Source organism: Eubalaena glacialis, chromosome 14 (assembly GCF_028564815.1).
Source record: "Eubalaena glacialis isolate mEubGla1 chromosome 14, mEubGla1.1.hap2.+ XY, whole genome shotgun sequence".
NCBI lineage: Eukaryota > Metazoa > Chordata > Mammalia > Artiodactyla > Balaenidae > Eubalaena > Eubalaena glacialis.
Genome location: NC_083729.1, coordinates 8,093,725 through 8,111,710, shown reverse-complemented (window position 1 = coordinate 8,111,710; position 17,986 = coordinate 8,093,725). Strand labels below are relative to the sequence as shown.

At 34.7% G+C, this 17,986-nt stretch overlaps 1 protein-coding gene and 1 pseudogene across 1 annotated transcript in view; one reads left to right on the top strand and one right to left on the bottom strand.

The window, feature by feature from the left end:
• ROCK2 (Rho associated coiled-coil containing protein kinase 2) overlaps positions 1–17,902 on the top strand; it is a 136,926-nt gene extending 119,024 nt beyond the window's left edge. The window contains exons 26-33 of the mRNA XM_061210446.1: positions 428–607; positions 1,120–1,288; positions 3,487–3,557; positions 4,570–4,658; positions 5,095–5,173; positions 6,223–6,484; positions 6,572–6,785; positions 16,720–17,902. Coding sequence (XP_061066429.1) covers positions 428–607; positions 1,120–1,288; positions 3,487–3,557; positions 4,570–4,658; positions 5,095–5,173; positions 6,223–6,484; positions 6,572–6,785; positions 16,720–16,723 — 1,068 coding nt within the window. The 3' untranslated portion in view covers positions 16,724–17,902. The remainder of the gene's footprint in view (positions 1–427; positions 608–1,119; positions 1,289–3,486; positions 3,558–4,569; positions 4,659–5,094; positions 5,174–6,222; positions 6,485–6,571; positions 6,786–16,719) is intronic.
• On the bottom strand, positions 12,625–16,444 carry LOC133105294 (pantothenate kinase 3-like; annotated as a pseudogene).
• Positions 17,903–17,986: the final 84 nt, after the last annotated feature.

Sequence of the window (17,986 nt, the reverse complement as noted above, 5' to 3'; positions counted from 1 at the left end):
AGCTCTCATGATTGTATATACAGCATGAATACTTGTGGGGTCCGAGATGCTCTGCTCTGTGGTTGGACACATGTTGTATTTTATTAGTGTGATGCCAATGCAAAACTCTCTTCTAGGATAAAAGAAAATCTGCCTTGTAGAAGTCTCTCTTGGAACTAAAAACCCAAAGTGGTAGAAAGTGACATTAGAGTGAACCTATACATATTTAAAATTACAGTTCTCAGAAAATATGAGAGTGAAAAAGTAATAGAGTATTGGTTGGAAAAGGATGATGAGTAATGAAGAGGGTGTATTTTTTAATATAGAAAGTGTTTCTTTGTGGCCCTGTGTGTAGGGAAGGTTTTGTAACTTGCTATTGGTGAATGACCAAGAAATCATCAACATAATTTATTTTATTTATTTACATACTTATCTTTATGTTTTTAAGGCTGTGAATAAGTTGGCCGAGATCATGAATCGGAAAGAACCTGTCAAGCGTGGTAGTGACACAGATGTGCGGAGAAAAGAAAAGGAGAATAGAAAGCTACATATGGAGCTTAAATCTGAACGTGAAAAACTGACCCAGCAGATGATCAAGTATCAGAAAGAACTGAATGAAATGCAGGCTGTAAGAATACTTTTTGAAGACTTCTTTTTAAGAAGTAGAATTATTTTCATGTCTGTATATATTTTATAGCTTATGGAGCATTTCTATTAATAATTACAGTAGTCACCCGTTATGCAAGGGAGATATGTTCCAGGACCCCCAGTGGGTACCTGAAACCACAGATAGTACTGAACTCTATACGTACTATATTTTTTCCTATACTATAAGGGGGTGGGTAGCATATACAGTGTGAATAAGCTGGACAAAGGGATGATTAACATCCCAGGCAAGCAGAGCCAAGCAATGTGAGATTTCATCACACTACTCAGAAATGGCATGTAATTTAAAATTTATGAATTGTTTATTTCTGGAATTTTCCATTTAATATTTTCAGACTGCATTTGACCTTGGATAACTGAAACCACAGAAAGTGAAACCTTGGATTAGGAGAGACTACTGTATTATTGAACTAGGAAGCAAAATTATAAGATGTATAACATCCAGTTAATTTAACGTAATTTGATTTCTTGTAGCAAATAGCTGAAGAGAGTCAGATTCGAATTGAACTACAGATGACACTGGACAGTAAAGACAGTGACATTGAGCAGTTGCGGTCCCAGCTCCAGGCCTTGCATATTGGTCTGGATAGTTCCAGTATAGGCAGCGGACCAGGGGATGCTGAAGCAGATGATGGGTTCCCAGGTACAGATTTGTTTCCAGCCCTTATGTTTACTTTTGTCTTAAGTTAAATCAATTGATTGTTTTAAGACATTGACTGACTGCTCTTGAGGAAAAATATTTGTCATTTCTTTAAGGGAAAACCTACTCCTTAGAGTGGAGGTTCCAATGACAATTTAAACTATTTTATTTATTTATTTTTCACAAAATTTTTAATTAAAAAATACAAATGTAAATTTCACATATTTAGTTATTTAAATTAACTCTTTATATATTGTACATAGCTCTCTTTTAAGGCTTTCATTTTATTTTTTCTTAACTTCTTTCTGCATTCTTACTTCCTTTTATGTTGGGTGTTCAGTTCATATCACTCAGTCACACACTATGGAATCCATGTCATTCACCTACCAACGTTCCTCTACTTCTCTCAATATTGCCACTAAGCCTTCCAGTTCTCATATGCTTCTTGACTCTGATTCTGACTCAGAAGAAGAATCTGTGCCTTACTTACCTATTTCATCGGAACCTAATGGTACAGGTGATATCCTGAAAGTCTTTTGCCTCTGGGTTTTTTTTCCACTACCCATAATTTTAGTCCTTTTGAAAAATTGTTGTAACATTAACTAATATTCACTAACTCTAACAAGTTGCTCAGTTAACAAGTCTCAGTTAAAAAGAAACTGCTGCATGAACAAAGAATTTGTTTTTTAAAGTATTTTCACATGGCATTGCTATTACAATTGATAGATTTATTTTTTCAGCTTACAAGAAATAGAGCAGTACTTTATATCATTTAAGAACATATGGTTTCACTGTCTGTTTCTTCCATTTTTAACCAAGAAGAAATTCTTTCTGAAGTTTCATATCAAGAATGACAGTACAGAAAAAGCACGTGTAGACTGTTTTAGAGGATGTGTTTAGGTTTTCCTTGCGTCAACATTGTGCTAGGCCTTAAGAAAAGCATAAGACAATTTGACCTGATCCTTGTGCTGAAAAGATTTATAGTTTAAGTGAAGAAACCAGATGGAAAACCCTTAAAATGTTATGTTTAGCACAAAGTTAGTGTGAGTACAAAAAATGTTTAAAGTAAATGCCACAGGAAAGTAGTGTATAAGCAGTTGAACGTAAAGTAAAATTTAATCTATTAGTTGAATTCAAAGTAAACTAGCTATATTTATTTACATTGTCGTCACATTTCCCAGGTATATATCAGTATAAATCATAGGTGATTATACTGAAGTTGTTTCAGATCTTAGCAATAAAGTGATTTCAGTCTTACCCATATTGTTAGAGGTCATCTGATTAGTCCCTTGAATTGGCATAGGACCATGTCCAGACAGTTGAGAATATGGCTGTTTTTAATGACAGCATTTCTGTTCATGGAGTCTGGAAGGTTATTGATGTGAGAGAGAGAGTATAAGCCTTGGAGTCAGAGACGTGTCCCCGTGTGACCTTCTGTGGGGTTGTTGTGAGGGTTAAAGAAGATTTATGTAAAGTGTCTAGCACAGTTCAGACACATAGTAGATGTTAAGTGATAGGCACTTTTATTATTAGCATAACCTCCAAAAATGCTTATTTCACTTAATTATTTCACTAAAATAAACTGATCAGATACCATTAGAACAAATTCTAAGGGTTCAGAGAGTTTCCTTGGTTGAACTAGAACTTTATTGATTTTAATATTTTGGAATTTAGGACTCTTTTGGTTTATTGCTGCTTATTAGCCATATTTGATCTGTAATTTACACAGTTTTATTTCATTATATTATAGCCATTCTAAAAGTCCATTTTCTCTGAACACGTAATTACTCACTTAAAATGTTTTCTCTTCAAAGAAGATGTGCACTATACCTGTAATTAGGCCTTCTTCCAAAGGAAAAATAGAGGATTCTAATTCAGGTGTACTGGTGAGAATAGAGAGCTGCTTTTCTTTTTTGCAACTTTTCTGTGGAACTTTGCAAATGCATGAATTTAATTAACAGGGCATTTGACGTTATAAACTACAGGATATGTATTTCCAGTGTGATATAACCTGGATTTTGTTCTGCATTGTATAACTTGCTTATACTGATCCTGCATTATTATTATATTTTAGATGATGTATAATGGTAAATTCTGAACAGCATATTTGATTTGTGACTTTCATATTAAAAGTTTATTAAATTCCTCATTTTCTTAAGAGACTTGTTATATTTATTCTCATATCTTGTGCTTATTTATAGAATCAAGACTAGAAGGATGGCTTTCATTGCCTGTGCGAAACAACACTAAGAAATTTGGATGGGTTAAAAAGGTATTTGAAAATGGTTCTTTTGTTTTGCTTTTGGTTTAGCTACAGCCATTTCACTTTTGTAGTTGTAAGATATATATAACTAGAACTTTTAGACACATAAAACTTGTTTGCACTTTCTGATTTGGAATAATATAACTTTATGTATCTTTTTTTTTTTTTTTAACTTTATGTATCTTTGTGGGAAAAAAAAACGTTTTCATCACTACCATGTTGTTAATAATAAAATAGTTTTTGGTGTTAGGAAAATAGAAGCCTGTTGACCTTGGTGCTTTTGTTGTTTCAGTGGGAAAACAACTCTGGATATGACAGAAAGTCCCATTTGTTTCTTTTCCTCTGGTACTATGATTATCGATATTATGTTCATTTTTGATAAGTGTCTTATTAGCCTTAGGCTGTTATAACAAAATGCCACAGACTGAGTAGCTTGTCAACAACAGAAATTAATTTCTCATGGTTCTGAAGGCTGGAAGTTCAAGATCAAGGTGCCAGCCAGCATGGCTGGGTTCTGGTGAAGGTCCTCTTCCAGGCTGCAGACTTCTTGCTCTGTCCTCATGGTGGAAGGTGTAGGAATTTCTCTGGAACCCCTTTTATAACAGCACTAATCCCATTCATGAGGGCTCTGGTGTCATGACCTAATCAACTTCCAAAGACCCCTCTTCCTAATACCATCCCATTAGGTGTTAGGATTTAACATATGAATTTGGGGGAATACAAACATTCAAACCATAGCAATAAGATTACTTATGCTATTGGATCTTGAAGCGAAATCAGTCCAAAAAATATTTGAATTTATTCCCCCCCGCCCCCCCAATTTGCTTGTTTAAAGTGTGTACAAACATTTATTGTTATTTTGAGGAAGACTTTTTTAAGGATACATTAAGATAACTTTTTAGGTATTTAATTTATATTTTCTATGATTTTTATTGCTAATATAGAATTTATTTTCAAAGAAAAATGAATAAGATATCTATTAACTTCAATCATTAATTCCTTTCCTCTTTCTTTTTAACAGTATGTGATTGTAAGCAGTAAGAAGATCCTTTTCTATGACAGTGAACAGGATAAAGAACAATCTAATCCTTACATGGTTTTAGATATAGAGTAAGTATTTTTATTAGAATATTTAGGAACTTTATCTTTTAAAGTTTAAGAGTAACGTGACCTTTTCGTCAAGTTAGTGTAATTTATTAGTCATATAGTACAATGTATATACTCATATAGTATAGCTGCTAGCATACTGTTGTTACATTTTCTTATTTTGCTTCATACAGATGAAAGTCTGGGATATAGAGTTGGCTAAAAGGTCTTTATTTCATGGGTCTTTAATATGTTGTTTTCTGAAACTAATTAGAAAATTTCTGACTTACTGGAAATTTCTCAAAAAGCAAGGAGTGATTGAATTTATAGAGCAGGATATTCTCTGACCTTCTAACAAGGGTCAAAGTAGTCAGTTGTAATTTCTGACATAAGTATAGGATAACTAATATAATTTGATCCGTTGGTAATACTTTACTCCTTTATTAAAAATCTTTTATAGCAAGTTATTTCATGTCCGACCAGTTACACAGACAGATGTGTATAGAGCAGATGCTAAAGAAATTCCAAGGATATTCCAGGTAAACCGTTTTATTTTGTGGTTTGTTTGTTTTGTTTTTTCACCTTTATACATTCTCAGCATGACATGACATAACAAATTTCTTTATTCTTGGGGCTTTTTCAGATTATCTTTCAATTTTAGTCCCATTTAAAGGTGGTTTGTTCCTTTGTGACTTTCATGCTTATGCTATTTAGATACATCTTAATTCTTCTCTCCATTTTACTTGTTAAACTCTGTAGTGTGTTTATATCATGTTTCTAGCCTTTGCTGTGTATCCTTTTGTTCAAGGTTGGTTATGATATTTTTTGAGCATGAATGTTTTCCTGTTTTTAGTTTTATGCTCAGCTCTCTAGAAAGTTAAAAAAGTTGCTTGTGAAGTTAAATTTTGCCCCCAGGAGCCCTTTTACTTCCAATTTAAGGTGAAGACAAATTCTCCCCTTTATTACTTCCATTTTAAAATTAGTCAAACCAACAATTACTGAGTTCCTTCTGTGTAAAAGCCATTGTGCTTGGTGTACTGTGGGAAAGTTGGCTGCTTACTTTCTGAATGCTTAGAATGTTTATTTGGAGTATATTATACATCCTTTCCTCTTTTCCTGTCTTCCTCAACTCTCCAAATACAAATCTTTTCAATTAAAGCTATATTTGCAGTTATCACCAAGTTGTCTATTTTTGAGAATCACAGAACCTCAATTCATACAATTGCCACATCTCTTCAGGTGTTTTGAACATTCCCTCCCAGAAAAACTTTCTAACACTAATCAAGTGCAGATTTACCTTTTGCTAGCCTATTCTGATAAAATTGCTGAAACATAGGAAGATAACATGGAGAAAATAAGGAGGCATCCTTTGAACAGGATTGATTCTTTTGAAATGTGAACCAAAGTGACTGGCTAATGACTTTTCTCATCTGAGCTCTTGATTTGAACCTACTAGCATTAGAACATCAAATGCATTTTCTTCTCATTGAATAGTTTAGGCTAATTTTATTTACACTATAAGAATCATTATTACATAAAAAATAACCTATGTTTGAAGATCATTCATTGTTCTTTTTGGTGTTTATAGATTCTGTATGCCAATGAAGGGGAAAGTAAGAAGGAACAAGAATTTCCAGTGGAGCCGGTGGGAGAAAAATCAAATTATATTTGCCACAAGGGACATGAATTTATTCCTACTCTGTATCATTTCCCAACCAATTGTGAGGCATGTATGAAGCCATTGTGGCATATGTTTAAACCTCCTCCTGCTTTAGAGTGCCGTCGCTGTCACATTAAATGTCATAAAGATCACATGGATAAAAAGGAGGAAATTATAGCACCTTGCAAAGGTAAATAGTAAATTACTTGCTCCATCAATATTATTTATGTTCAGATCATTTTAAACATACTAATCTTTTTCAAATATTTCTTTATAGTGTATTATGATATTTCATCGGCAAAGAATCTATTGTTATTAGCAAATTCTACAGAAGAGCAGCAGAAGTGGGTTAGTCGGTTAGTGAAAAAGATACCGAAAAAGCCTCCGGCTCCAGACCCTTTTGCACGGTCGTCTCCTAGAACTTCAATGAAAATACAACAAAACCAGTCTATTAGGCGGCCAAGTCGACAGCTTGCCCCAAACAAACCAAGGTACTAAATTAAAGTGTGGTGAAACTTAAAGTGTTTAAAAAAATATTTTGATATTTATACTCAAATTACAGACTTTCCTAACTGCAATTTTTCTTTGGTATTTTCATGATCTATGGAATACCAAATGTTTGAAACTATTTCATTGTGCATGTCTCATTCATTCATTCAGCTGGATGTAATAAATTTACTTACTAAATCACACATATATTAAATTCAACCAAAAATATATGAAGGGCTCATTTTTGTCATGTATATGTATTGGGTTGGCCAAAAAGTTCATTCGGGTTTTCCCATAAGAATGAACTTTTTGGCTAACCCAATACATAATCATAATATTTTAGTATTTTATAAGCACATTGATTTAACTTATTGATTTAGTAGACAGGATGCACACACAGACCTTTAAGTGTCAGGTACACACATTGTTTTTATTATTGCAAACCTCTTAAACCTCTTTTATGTTAGAGACTTGTGGGGGCAGGACTGAAATCCTAATTCAGATCTATAAGTTTAAAATAATAACTTGTCTCAGATTTAAAGAGTAATACAGATCAGCTTTAAAAATGCAAAAATTAACTAATGAATATAGTGGGCATTTTTTTATAATTGAGGTGGAGTTGGGAATATGGAGTAATGATAGAGATTATTATTGCACAAAAACATTTTGATGGAGCCATTTTCATATAGCTGCATTATAGTAATTTTTGATTCAGAATAACCATTTCTTGACTTACTAGCTAATACAGTATTTATAAATAAATACTGCTATTCATTGAAATGAACATGAAGATTTGGTTAGCTAAAGGATAAAGTATATACTTAGATCATGTATCTGATTTCAAGTGTCCTTTTTGTTCCCTAACACAGGACCTTCAGTATATGAATAATGATGTGCATTGGCTGTATTATCAGAAATATTTTCATTCTAGCCGCAACATCGTGTATGAAACTGTTCTTGAAACTAATATCTCAAGGGAATAATTTAGAATGGCAAAGGTAGAACTGGTGTTTCAGCAGTGAAAATGTTGAATTTTTGTGTGAGATATGATAAAACTAAATATTGTAGAATTAGCGATTATATGATAGTAATTGACCTGAAGAAACTCAAAGAATTCAGAGACACTGAAGGTCATTCCATGTACCCTGTGCAAAACATCTAAAAATTAAATTTCTATTATTAATATTGTAGAACCATTAATGCATAAATGCCAAGCTATTTTAATACCTGACAATATATAGTGCTTTATAGCTTCCAATGTGCTTCCATATGTTGGGTTGGCCAAAAAGTTCGTTTGGGTTTTTCCGTAAGATGTTATGGAAAAACCCGAACGAACTTTTTGGACAACCCAATATATTCTCTTAACTTTCTATATATTCTTTCATTTGATCTTTAAAATACTCATAGAGTAGAATAGGTATTACTCTTTTTCTTTTTGAGACTCTAGAAAGGAAGATAATTTGTTAGATTCAAGACTATAAGAGCTATAGTTTTTTTAGTATATTTTATTCTTTTGTGCTATTTGACAAGTTAATGATTTCACTACATGTGTTAAGACATAAGTTTATGAAGCAGTTTTCAGACCAAGTGAGGCATGTTTTCAATTACGTAAGTTTTCATGTTCGCTGACTTATAATTTTCTTGCCCCCCAGTTCAGCATTATGATTTATTTGAAAGCACATTTACTTTTGATTTTTGTTACTTTTTTTTTAGTTCTGGCCCTGCCCTTCGAATCATTCTTCACTGATTTTTTTTAAATACATTTTACATAGCAACAGTAAGTAATAGGGATTTCTTTCTCTCACAACTATGCATGTAGATAAAACTAATACCAAAACTGACTGTAAAATGTACAGGGTTTTATTTTGGAATTTTAAAATCTAATACGCTCTTTAAAATTTTAAATGTAAAGATGGGCAAATTTAAAATACAGTTTTGCATTTTATTATGCCTCTGCAACATTATTTCCATTGCTTTTAACATCTGTGCCTCCATTGCTTCATTAACTCATAAAATTGTATCTGTGTCTGTCCTTAGGTGAATAACCCTACATTTTTGCATTCCATTTTGGGTGTCACATTTTATGAGTAGCATACACAAATTGGAAGGTATACAGAAGAGAATTACTGAGGGAGTAGTGGGTCATTTGAAGGTGTTACATACACATGTAGCAAGTGAAGGAACTAAGGATATTTTAGTCTTCTGAGGAAGTGTTTTGAAAGGATGGGAGATCATAAATAACAATAAAGATTTAAAGGATTTTTCCTTGGAAGAACCAAGCAGAGGGGCATAGTTTTCAGTCAGCTGGGAAGAACTATCAAGCAGTCAGATTTGCAAAATTGAAAGAATTGTCTTGCTCTAGAATAGTGAGTGTCCTGTCGCCACAGGTGTGCACCTGATTTAGATGACTGCTTGGCAGAACTGTGAGGGAGCAGCGCTCCTTGATCCGTCCTGTGTATGCAGTCTGATGTCGCGTAGCATGGCTCTCGGGGAGTCAAGCATTGGACTGGATGGTCTGCAGTACCCTACTAATTTATAACTTACTCCTGTGGACGAACGGGTAGAGCTTTAAACGATTATCCAAGAAAACCTAGGAACAGAATTTCTGGTGTGTATCACCAGTAATTTAATATCTAGCTCTTCATTTGTGTTTATTTAATATTAGTCTTAGCACTAGTCAGTCTAGCTTTAGTTGAACTAACTCACATGCTGTCTTTCTTAAAACAAATGTTTGGCTTCATTAGACATCATCAAATATATATATTTCTATACACACTAAAACATAGTACCCATAAATATTCATCTGATCTTTTTTTTTTTTATTCCTTTGTTAACAACTGCATCATTATATTTTTTTCCTTTGGCTTCTGTGACGTTCTTTGTTCTGATTCTCCTTTTACCTCTCTTTGCAGCACTTCCCTTTTTCTGTAGTGAAGTGCTTTAAAGTAATAAATGTTAGCTACTATTATTATATAAAATAACAATTTTATTATATAAAATAATTTTTGAGGGCATATTATAATATGCTAGGCACTCTTCTGAGAGCTTTAACTGTACTAACTCATTCATTCTCATAACCACCCTGTGATTTAGCTATTTATGTCTATATTTTACAGATGAGGAAACTAAGGCACAGAAACATTGTGTGCCCAAGGTCACACAGCTAATAAGTAGCAGAGCCATGAATTTAGATCCAGATAGTCTAGTTCCAGATCCTGCATTCTCAACTGTAATACTTCACTGCCTCACAGTGACTCAAGTAGACTTGAATTAATTGACAGTTTATAAAGCAACGTATAGAAATGCTATTCTAGAAGAATGTTTCCTCCGTAATTTTGAATTAAAATACTATGCTGGAAAAGTAAGAAATTTGTGAATAAAATGCCTACTTTTGATGAAGACAGTTTGGAGAGATCTTAATTTGTTCCAGTGCAAGACACAAAATACTGGTCCCTGCTGAGGGCATTTCTCTTTAATTATCTTTTTCTTTAAAGATTTTTTAAAATTATTTAAGCCACATAGAAAAGTATAAAGCAAAAATGCAACCAATGCTAGTTTATTCAGTTTTAAGAAATAAAGCATTGCCAATACAGTTAAAACTTAAGGGTGGGGGGAGCTATTATTTTATCATCATCTCGTCTTTATTTTTTCCAGTTCTAAATATTAGAACATTAATAGACTAATTGGGAAAAAAAATAATAAAGTTATATACAACTTGAAGTGTCAAAAATAAATCCATAAATGAAGTAGAAGAAAATAGGGGAATATGTATCTGATCTTGGATTAGAGAAGAACTTCCTAATAATAAAAGCAAAGAAAGAAAATAAAAAGATTGACTAACCAAAAATTAAAGCCTTGTAGATTTAAAAACACCACATATTTTACAATACATCTGCGAAAGATGGGTTAGTATCTTTGTGCATAGAGTTCTTATATAAGTCATTTAGAAAAAGGGAATTGACTCTTCCCAATATAAAAATTAGTGAGGAACATATAGGCATTACCATGAATATGAAAAAGTGATCAACCTGATTACTAAGCAAAGAAATTAAAATTAAAACTATATTGTAAAACTATTCTCACCTGCCAAAGTAGTAAGGATTAAGAAACTTAGTATTGGTGAGATGTAAAGAAACAAGCCCAGTCATGTGCTGCTAAGTAGAACTCAAAACTAAAACCCTTCTAAAGCAGTCTTTGGCAATAAGTTTTACAGGCCTGAAGTGTATACCCATTGATCAATTAATGGATGAGCATAGACAATCAAACAGATAATTACAATACTGCTTAACATGTTGTTTATTATGGAGGCATGAACAAGTGTTATGGGAGAACAAAGGAAAGCATAGAGAATTCTGCCATTAAAACATCAAGAACGGTCTCAAAAAAATGGCGGATAAGTAATTTCCCAGGCAAAGAAATAAGGTAAAAGACAGCTTTAGGCAAAATGTTATGTGTAGAGGCACTAGTTGTCAGAATTACCTATGTGTTTGTAATGTTGTATTGGGTTAGGGTGGGGAGAGGGTAATAACAGGAAGTGGTAGAAGATGACACTGGAGAGAAAGCTCTGAGCCAGATTGCAAAGGACCATGTTCACTATGCTAGAGGAGTTTTGATTTTGTTCTGATAGAAGGCTTTCAACAAGAGATTAGTATGTTTTGACTTAATGAGATCTTGAACTAAAGTATTGACAGTGAAAATGGAGAGAAGAAACCAAGTTAAAGAAAGATTCTTTTTTTTGGGGGGGGGGACTATTAATGCTTTTATTACCAGAAGGTATGAAACATTGCTCCTTTTATAATTCTGCAGTACAGCCTCAGATTCCCATAGTTTCAAAACAACTCGTCTTTTAAATTTCCATAACATCCGTTTAGAATAAATGATTTTGTTGCTGTTCACAGTAGAAGACAGTCTTTAGCTTTGATGGTTCAGACCTAATTAAACAGAAATGGCTAACTTTGGGCCTAAGATAAATGTGGTATAGAGAGAAGAGCACAGAACCCTACCAATAACCCTACACATAAACCATACTCCATTCAAATAGTCCTGGGACCTCACTGAACGGACTTTCAAATAAGTAATTAAGCCTCCAATTAAAAAACATTTTAAAATGTACTATCTGATAAACTTAAAATACGAAAAATGCAGTATCACCAATTATGTGCATTTTCTAGGATTCATTTTAAAATTCAGGCTAATGTTTAACAATAGTATTTCAATTAAATTATGGCATTTGAAAAAGGTTATACTTCTGGGGAAAGATCACATAAACATGCTTTTTGGGAGAAGATATGTTTGGAAAACAACAGTAATGGATAATTAATATTGCTTTAACATTTCTAAAATCACATAAAGATGATCATCTTTGATTGCCATTTCAGTAAGTTTCGATGCAGGGTATGTTACTGTCCACTTACTAGTAACCAAAGCACACATAGAACAGACTTGTAACAAATAGTCAGAATCAGTTCTTTTCATGAGCTAAACATTTCTGAGACTTTAAGATTCATGTTTGAACATACAGTACTGCAATGTTGGCTACATAAAATAAACAGAAGATCTTTTTCAGAGGAGGCTCAATAATCAGAGGCTGTATTGCATTTAAGGATTTAACACTGGCTATATACAGAAGGGAAAGCATTTCACTTAGAAATACTTCACATTACTGAAGCTCTCTTTTTAATATGGCAACATAGAGCAGCTAACCATTCTGACACTTAAAAATCAACAGGAATAGTGCTACTCTTTTATCCTTTGGTTCCGAGTGACAAATAATGCAGTAATACCACCTCTGGTCTTCATTTCCTCTCGAATGACATTTATTAACAGAGAGAAACCCGATGCTTAGCTGAAATTTGGCAGCCCAAGAAGTGTACCAACTGCTCCAGAATACCCCTCATGCTCTAGAAACAGTGCTTTCAGTTGACCTTTTGACAGTAATCCAGTGCATATGCCAAAAGTTTCATCGAGAGAGTATTGACACGTAAAGTTTCCAACAAAGACAACTCTGTTTATTTTCTCATTAACAGCCCACATTCGTGCCACAGAACCAATGTTATTGGTGATAGTAACTAATGTAGCTCTTGCTAGATGTTGTTTACTAACATATTCTCGCTTCTCCTTATAAATCATATTCCCAAAACTAGATGCTACAGCCCAACCAGGCAGACCAAATCTTTCATAATCTCTTCTGTAAATATCACGGACCAGCTTGTCAGCTTTGTGCTGTCACCTTTGGATGCCATTTCAAGGGCCTCTTCAAAACTTTCACAGCCAGTCAATAAAGTACATAAACCCAGAAAGGTACCCCCTCCAAGGCTTGTCCCAGTTACTCGTTCATAGTTGTCTTTGGAATGGACTGCTAAAATACTCCAGAACCAGTGTTTACTACCAGCAGTGGCTAGGGATCAGCCAGGTTGAAAGGCATCTTTTGGCGTCTCTCAGGTTCTGAGGCATTAGCGAAATAATAGCACTCTGCTTGTCCATTGAAACTGACAGAATCTATGTACAGCAAGCCCTTTACAAGGCAGTCAGCTTCATCCAGTTTGTGCAGGTGGAGGCTTCCAACTGTGTGAAAATTGTTTTCAGACTTGTCAGCACCACCTCCTGTAGCACATAGCACTGTGTGTAATGTTGAGAAGTTTTTATCTCTTCCCCTTTGGATAAAAGTAGGCAGCTCCTGGGTTGGAAATCTGATAAAGTGCAAGTTCCCTCTCCAGCCAAAAAGTGTTAAATCTTTCAGTTCAAGGTGTACATCCCGAATACCAGTGGATCCATAGGCTACGTTAGGAGTCACGTATTTCCGGATACTTTTTAAGCTCTCAACTTCTTCTTCTTCCTCTGCTGTGATATCGATAGGTTCAAAATATGAGCGCTTTACCGGGGTTACCCCGATGTCCATGCCAAACCATGGGAAAGAGGGTTTCTTGGCATCCTTTATCTTAATGGTGTCGGCCCGAGGGGCGAGAGGCGGCCTCGGTCCGGAGCGCAGAGGGCTGTGGCGGCGACTCCGGCGGTGGCAGGGCCGCTTCCTCCCCTCGGGCCGGGCGGGGCGGGGGCGCCTGAGACGAGGCCCCGGCCCAGGGGTCGGGCCCCCACCCCCACGAGGGGCGGCCGGGACCGAGCGAGCAGGGGAAGCCGCAGGCCTCGCCGCTCCGGGGCCCCCGCCGCCCCAAACAAAAGGCCCCGGCCCCCGAGCCGCTGCCGCAGTACTCTAAAGAAAGATTCTTAAATTGAAATGACAAGAATTAGATGACTGAGTGGGAGGGGAGGAGGGAGAGGTTTTAAGGGAAGTCTCGTCGTGCATTACACTGATAGCCTAGTGATGAGACTTTTAAAATTTGAAGATTGCGACATGGGCACACACTCCACACGTTCTTCAAAGGTTTTGGAAGGATATGAAATGCAGATTTTTCATAAAGTATGCTAAAACGGGGGCTTGGATACCCAGGAAGGCTTACTGATCTCAGTCTCCCAAGTAGTAGAGTTGAAACCATAGCTATAAGTTACTTTACATGTAAGCCTAAAAAAGTGAGTATGAGTATATACTAGGCTGTGATATATTTTAAGTGAATAAATAACTATATCTAAGTTTGTGTGCTTATTAATCAAATATTCTGCATTTAGCACATATTGGAGTAATTTGAGTCAACCTACTCTGTCAATGATTCTCAAAGTCAATCAGCTGCATCAGAATTCGTCTCAGAATTCATCTTAAAATGCAAATACTTCCCCCACCCCCCCACCCCCAGTTTAACTATATCAGGATCTCTTGAGATGAAGCCTGGGAATATGCATTATACATAGCACTGGGTAAATCATACACACTAAATTTTAAGAACCACTGACATAGTGACCATAGATGGGTCCTTGGCACAAATGTATTCATGAACGTCACAGTTATAAACAATGAGAAAGTTACTCCTATTTTTAAAAATAAAAATGATTGCACTATTAGATGGTTGGGTTGGGTTGGAAAGAAAAGACCACATATACCCCTGTTCTAAGTCCAGTTTATTTGGCCAAGATAAGTTGCTAATGCTGCTTATCTACCTGTGTTTTTCCCTTTATCTGTAGTTTTTTTATGGAAGGCTTAACTTTTGGTGACCTGTTGAAAAAGTAGGGTCCTGCTGGAATTGAGAAAGCTACATTCTTAATATTACTCACCTTTCATACTAGGGCTTATGGTACAATTCTGTGAAAATGTGAGCTAACTGGGCACTTTTGTGAAGGGAACATTGACACATACTGAGCTTTCAGTTCTTAAATCAAACTGGGCATCAGGGTGGTTACGTCTTCATGTGGGCCCAGTGGAAAGAAGATTGTGTCTTACCCCTAAACATTATCTCTGTCCTCAGTTCTCTGGTAGTTTGGAAAGCATACGTGGTCAACATGATTATATGCATTTGCATGTAAAGAGAAAGAAGATTTCCCTGTGTGCATCCATCTTAATTTTAAACATGTTATCAATGAAGGGAAAGTTAAAATGCTTACAGCACAAAGTGTGATTTTTTGATCATGGCATATTAAACTGTCGTTTCTAAAGAGTGTTAGAGTATAAATTTGCAAACCTCCTGTTGCAGATTGCTTGATTTGGCATTTAAAGACTGGGATTGGTCATTTGATGACGTTGATGGTGGTGATGATGACGATGTTTTTGATTTCTGAAGAAGTAAATGGGGTAAATCGAAACATGAGAGATGAGTTGTTCTAGTATTTCCAAGTAGTGCATGTGGTTTGCACTTTGGGTTTTCATTATTTTTGACCAGTTTGAAATTTTATTAAGTTGTTTTTGATAGTACTTATTTGAAAAGTAGTTTTCAGACAAGTTTCTAACTGAAATTTCCATGTTAAGTATAAAAGTGAAATGCTATGTTCAGATTCTTTATTGGCTATATATTTTCAATACAGTTGGAATTGTAATTTTTTATCTTAGGAATGAAACATGTAGAAATAACAAATGGAGCTAATTCTGGTACTTTCTGTTCATTCCAAAGAAGCCATATGCAGAGAAGTAAACTTTACAGTGTTTTCAAGTTCCTACAACTGTATTAGTTTGTGAACATAGCATGGGATTCCTTTCTCCCTCCACCCCTCTCTCCTTCCCTCCTCTTTCCTTCTTTCTAACTTGCAAGAATTAAAACCATAAAAACTCTGTAAGTCTAATAAATGCTGTGAACTAGCTGTTTCTGATCTGGCTTTTTTTGTGATGTGAAATGTTTACTTTTTGAAAATTTAACGTTACTCTTGCTGAGGAATGCTAATGGTATATGCTGTGAAAGCTCTTGTGCTTTTAGAAGATGTGGTTTGGTTAATAGTGGCTAACAGAGATTTGAATGAAAATTGAAACTCATGAGTTAAACCTTTTATATGGAATGAATTTAAAGGAAGTAATGTCTATCTTAACCTAAGCAACATGTTGCAAAATACATACTTAAATCACACATTATTGGGATCTGTTTATAACCAGGATTTACAGAGTATTTTTTACATATATTTACTATAATGTGTTTGTTCCCATCTCATAGATTTAAAAAATGTGGCATAGGGTCAAACAGTCAAGTAGAACCTGGTCCATAAGTGCACTCTTCTTTCAGCTACATGAGGCAGCTAACAGTTAAACCCCAAGTCAAACTTGACATTCACTTGAATTATTCAGTGACATATTGTCTCACCCTAATATTCAGTTAACCATATTAAAACTTGTGTGTCCTGTTTGTGGCCAGTGTGAGAAAATATGAGGAAGAATATAATTGCATGTACCTAAAAATAAGAAAAGTAATACAGTAAATATGTTTTATGCATGATTCAGGTGTTAAAAGTATAGTAGTTGGAAGACTATATTGTTTGATGTAAATGGAATGCCTTTTCAAAGCACTGATAACAATCTCTTAAATTATTTCACTGTATCAACTAACTTTATTTTCCTTTTCTTTCCAGCTAACTGCCTTCTATGAATGCAGTCATTATTCAAGGTGATCATATTCTTACAGTTGAAACAAGACTGAAATGTGATGGCCCAAAATTTATTAAAAAGCTATATTTTCCTGAGAGACCGACACACACATATATGTTCCCTTTATTCCTGCAATATAAATTCTAAATGTTGGATAGATTTTTCTGGGCTCCTTTGGAGCAACAAGTTGAACGAACAGTGATTGGTTAATAGAGTAAGAGTATCATGTGCAACTCTTCCAAACTTGTTCCATAAAGCTCTCTTAGCATCACTCACACTACATTGCATAAAAGGACTGAGAAGAGTTAAAGAAATCATCTTTTCAGCTTCAGCAGAGAGATTTCACCAGCACATTTGCCAGAAGAATCTGGGAATGGATTCCACTACGGTGATATAGACTGCATCTTTAAGAAGTGACCATTATACTGTGTATGTGTGTGTGTGTGTGTGGATGTATATATACACATGTGCGCGCGCACACACACACACACACACACACACATCTATATAGTACTGTAATACTGCAAGAGGGTTTTTTTAACTTCCCACTTTATTTTTTTATAAACATTAATCAGATATCATTACTTACTGCAGTTGCAACTATGCATTTGTATAAAGCCATAATGTTGGAGTTTATATCACTCATTTGTGTGTACCTGATGGAAGCTGCATGTTCATGTTTAAGCAATTACTGTAACAGGAAGTTTGACGTTAATTATATCAGTTTCCTAATGCTTCATAATAGGCAACTTTACCCATTTTGAATGCCTTAATTTAATTTTTTTTCAAAATCTCTACCCTTTTCTGTATTAAAAAAAAAAAGAAAAGAAAAAGTGTTTACCAGCTCTTAGGATGCAAATTTGCTTTGCAGAAGAAAAATAGTGCACTATTTTTACACATAATAGTTAACAATGTCAGCCTATTTTGATTGTATAAGAGAATTTTTTTTTTTAAGTATTGGTGATAGAAACAGTAATGGATAGTATTGGAACTAATATATCTTTTATGTATGTCTATTATTCATCCAACCCTTTTTACAGACCTCAGTATTAGTGTGTGACTATGAAATGTTTTCTTTTAATTTCCTGGCTACCCTAGGTATGTTTTTATTTCTGATAAAGATATTTGTGACTATTTTTACATTTTCACACTCAAGATTCAAAAATTATCTCAAATACAAAGAAAACTAGGACATACTGTAGATATATTTTAAATATTTAAATGTGATCCCTTAAACACACAACTGTGTAT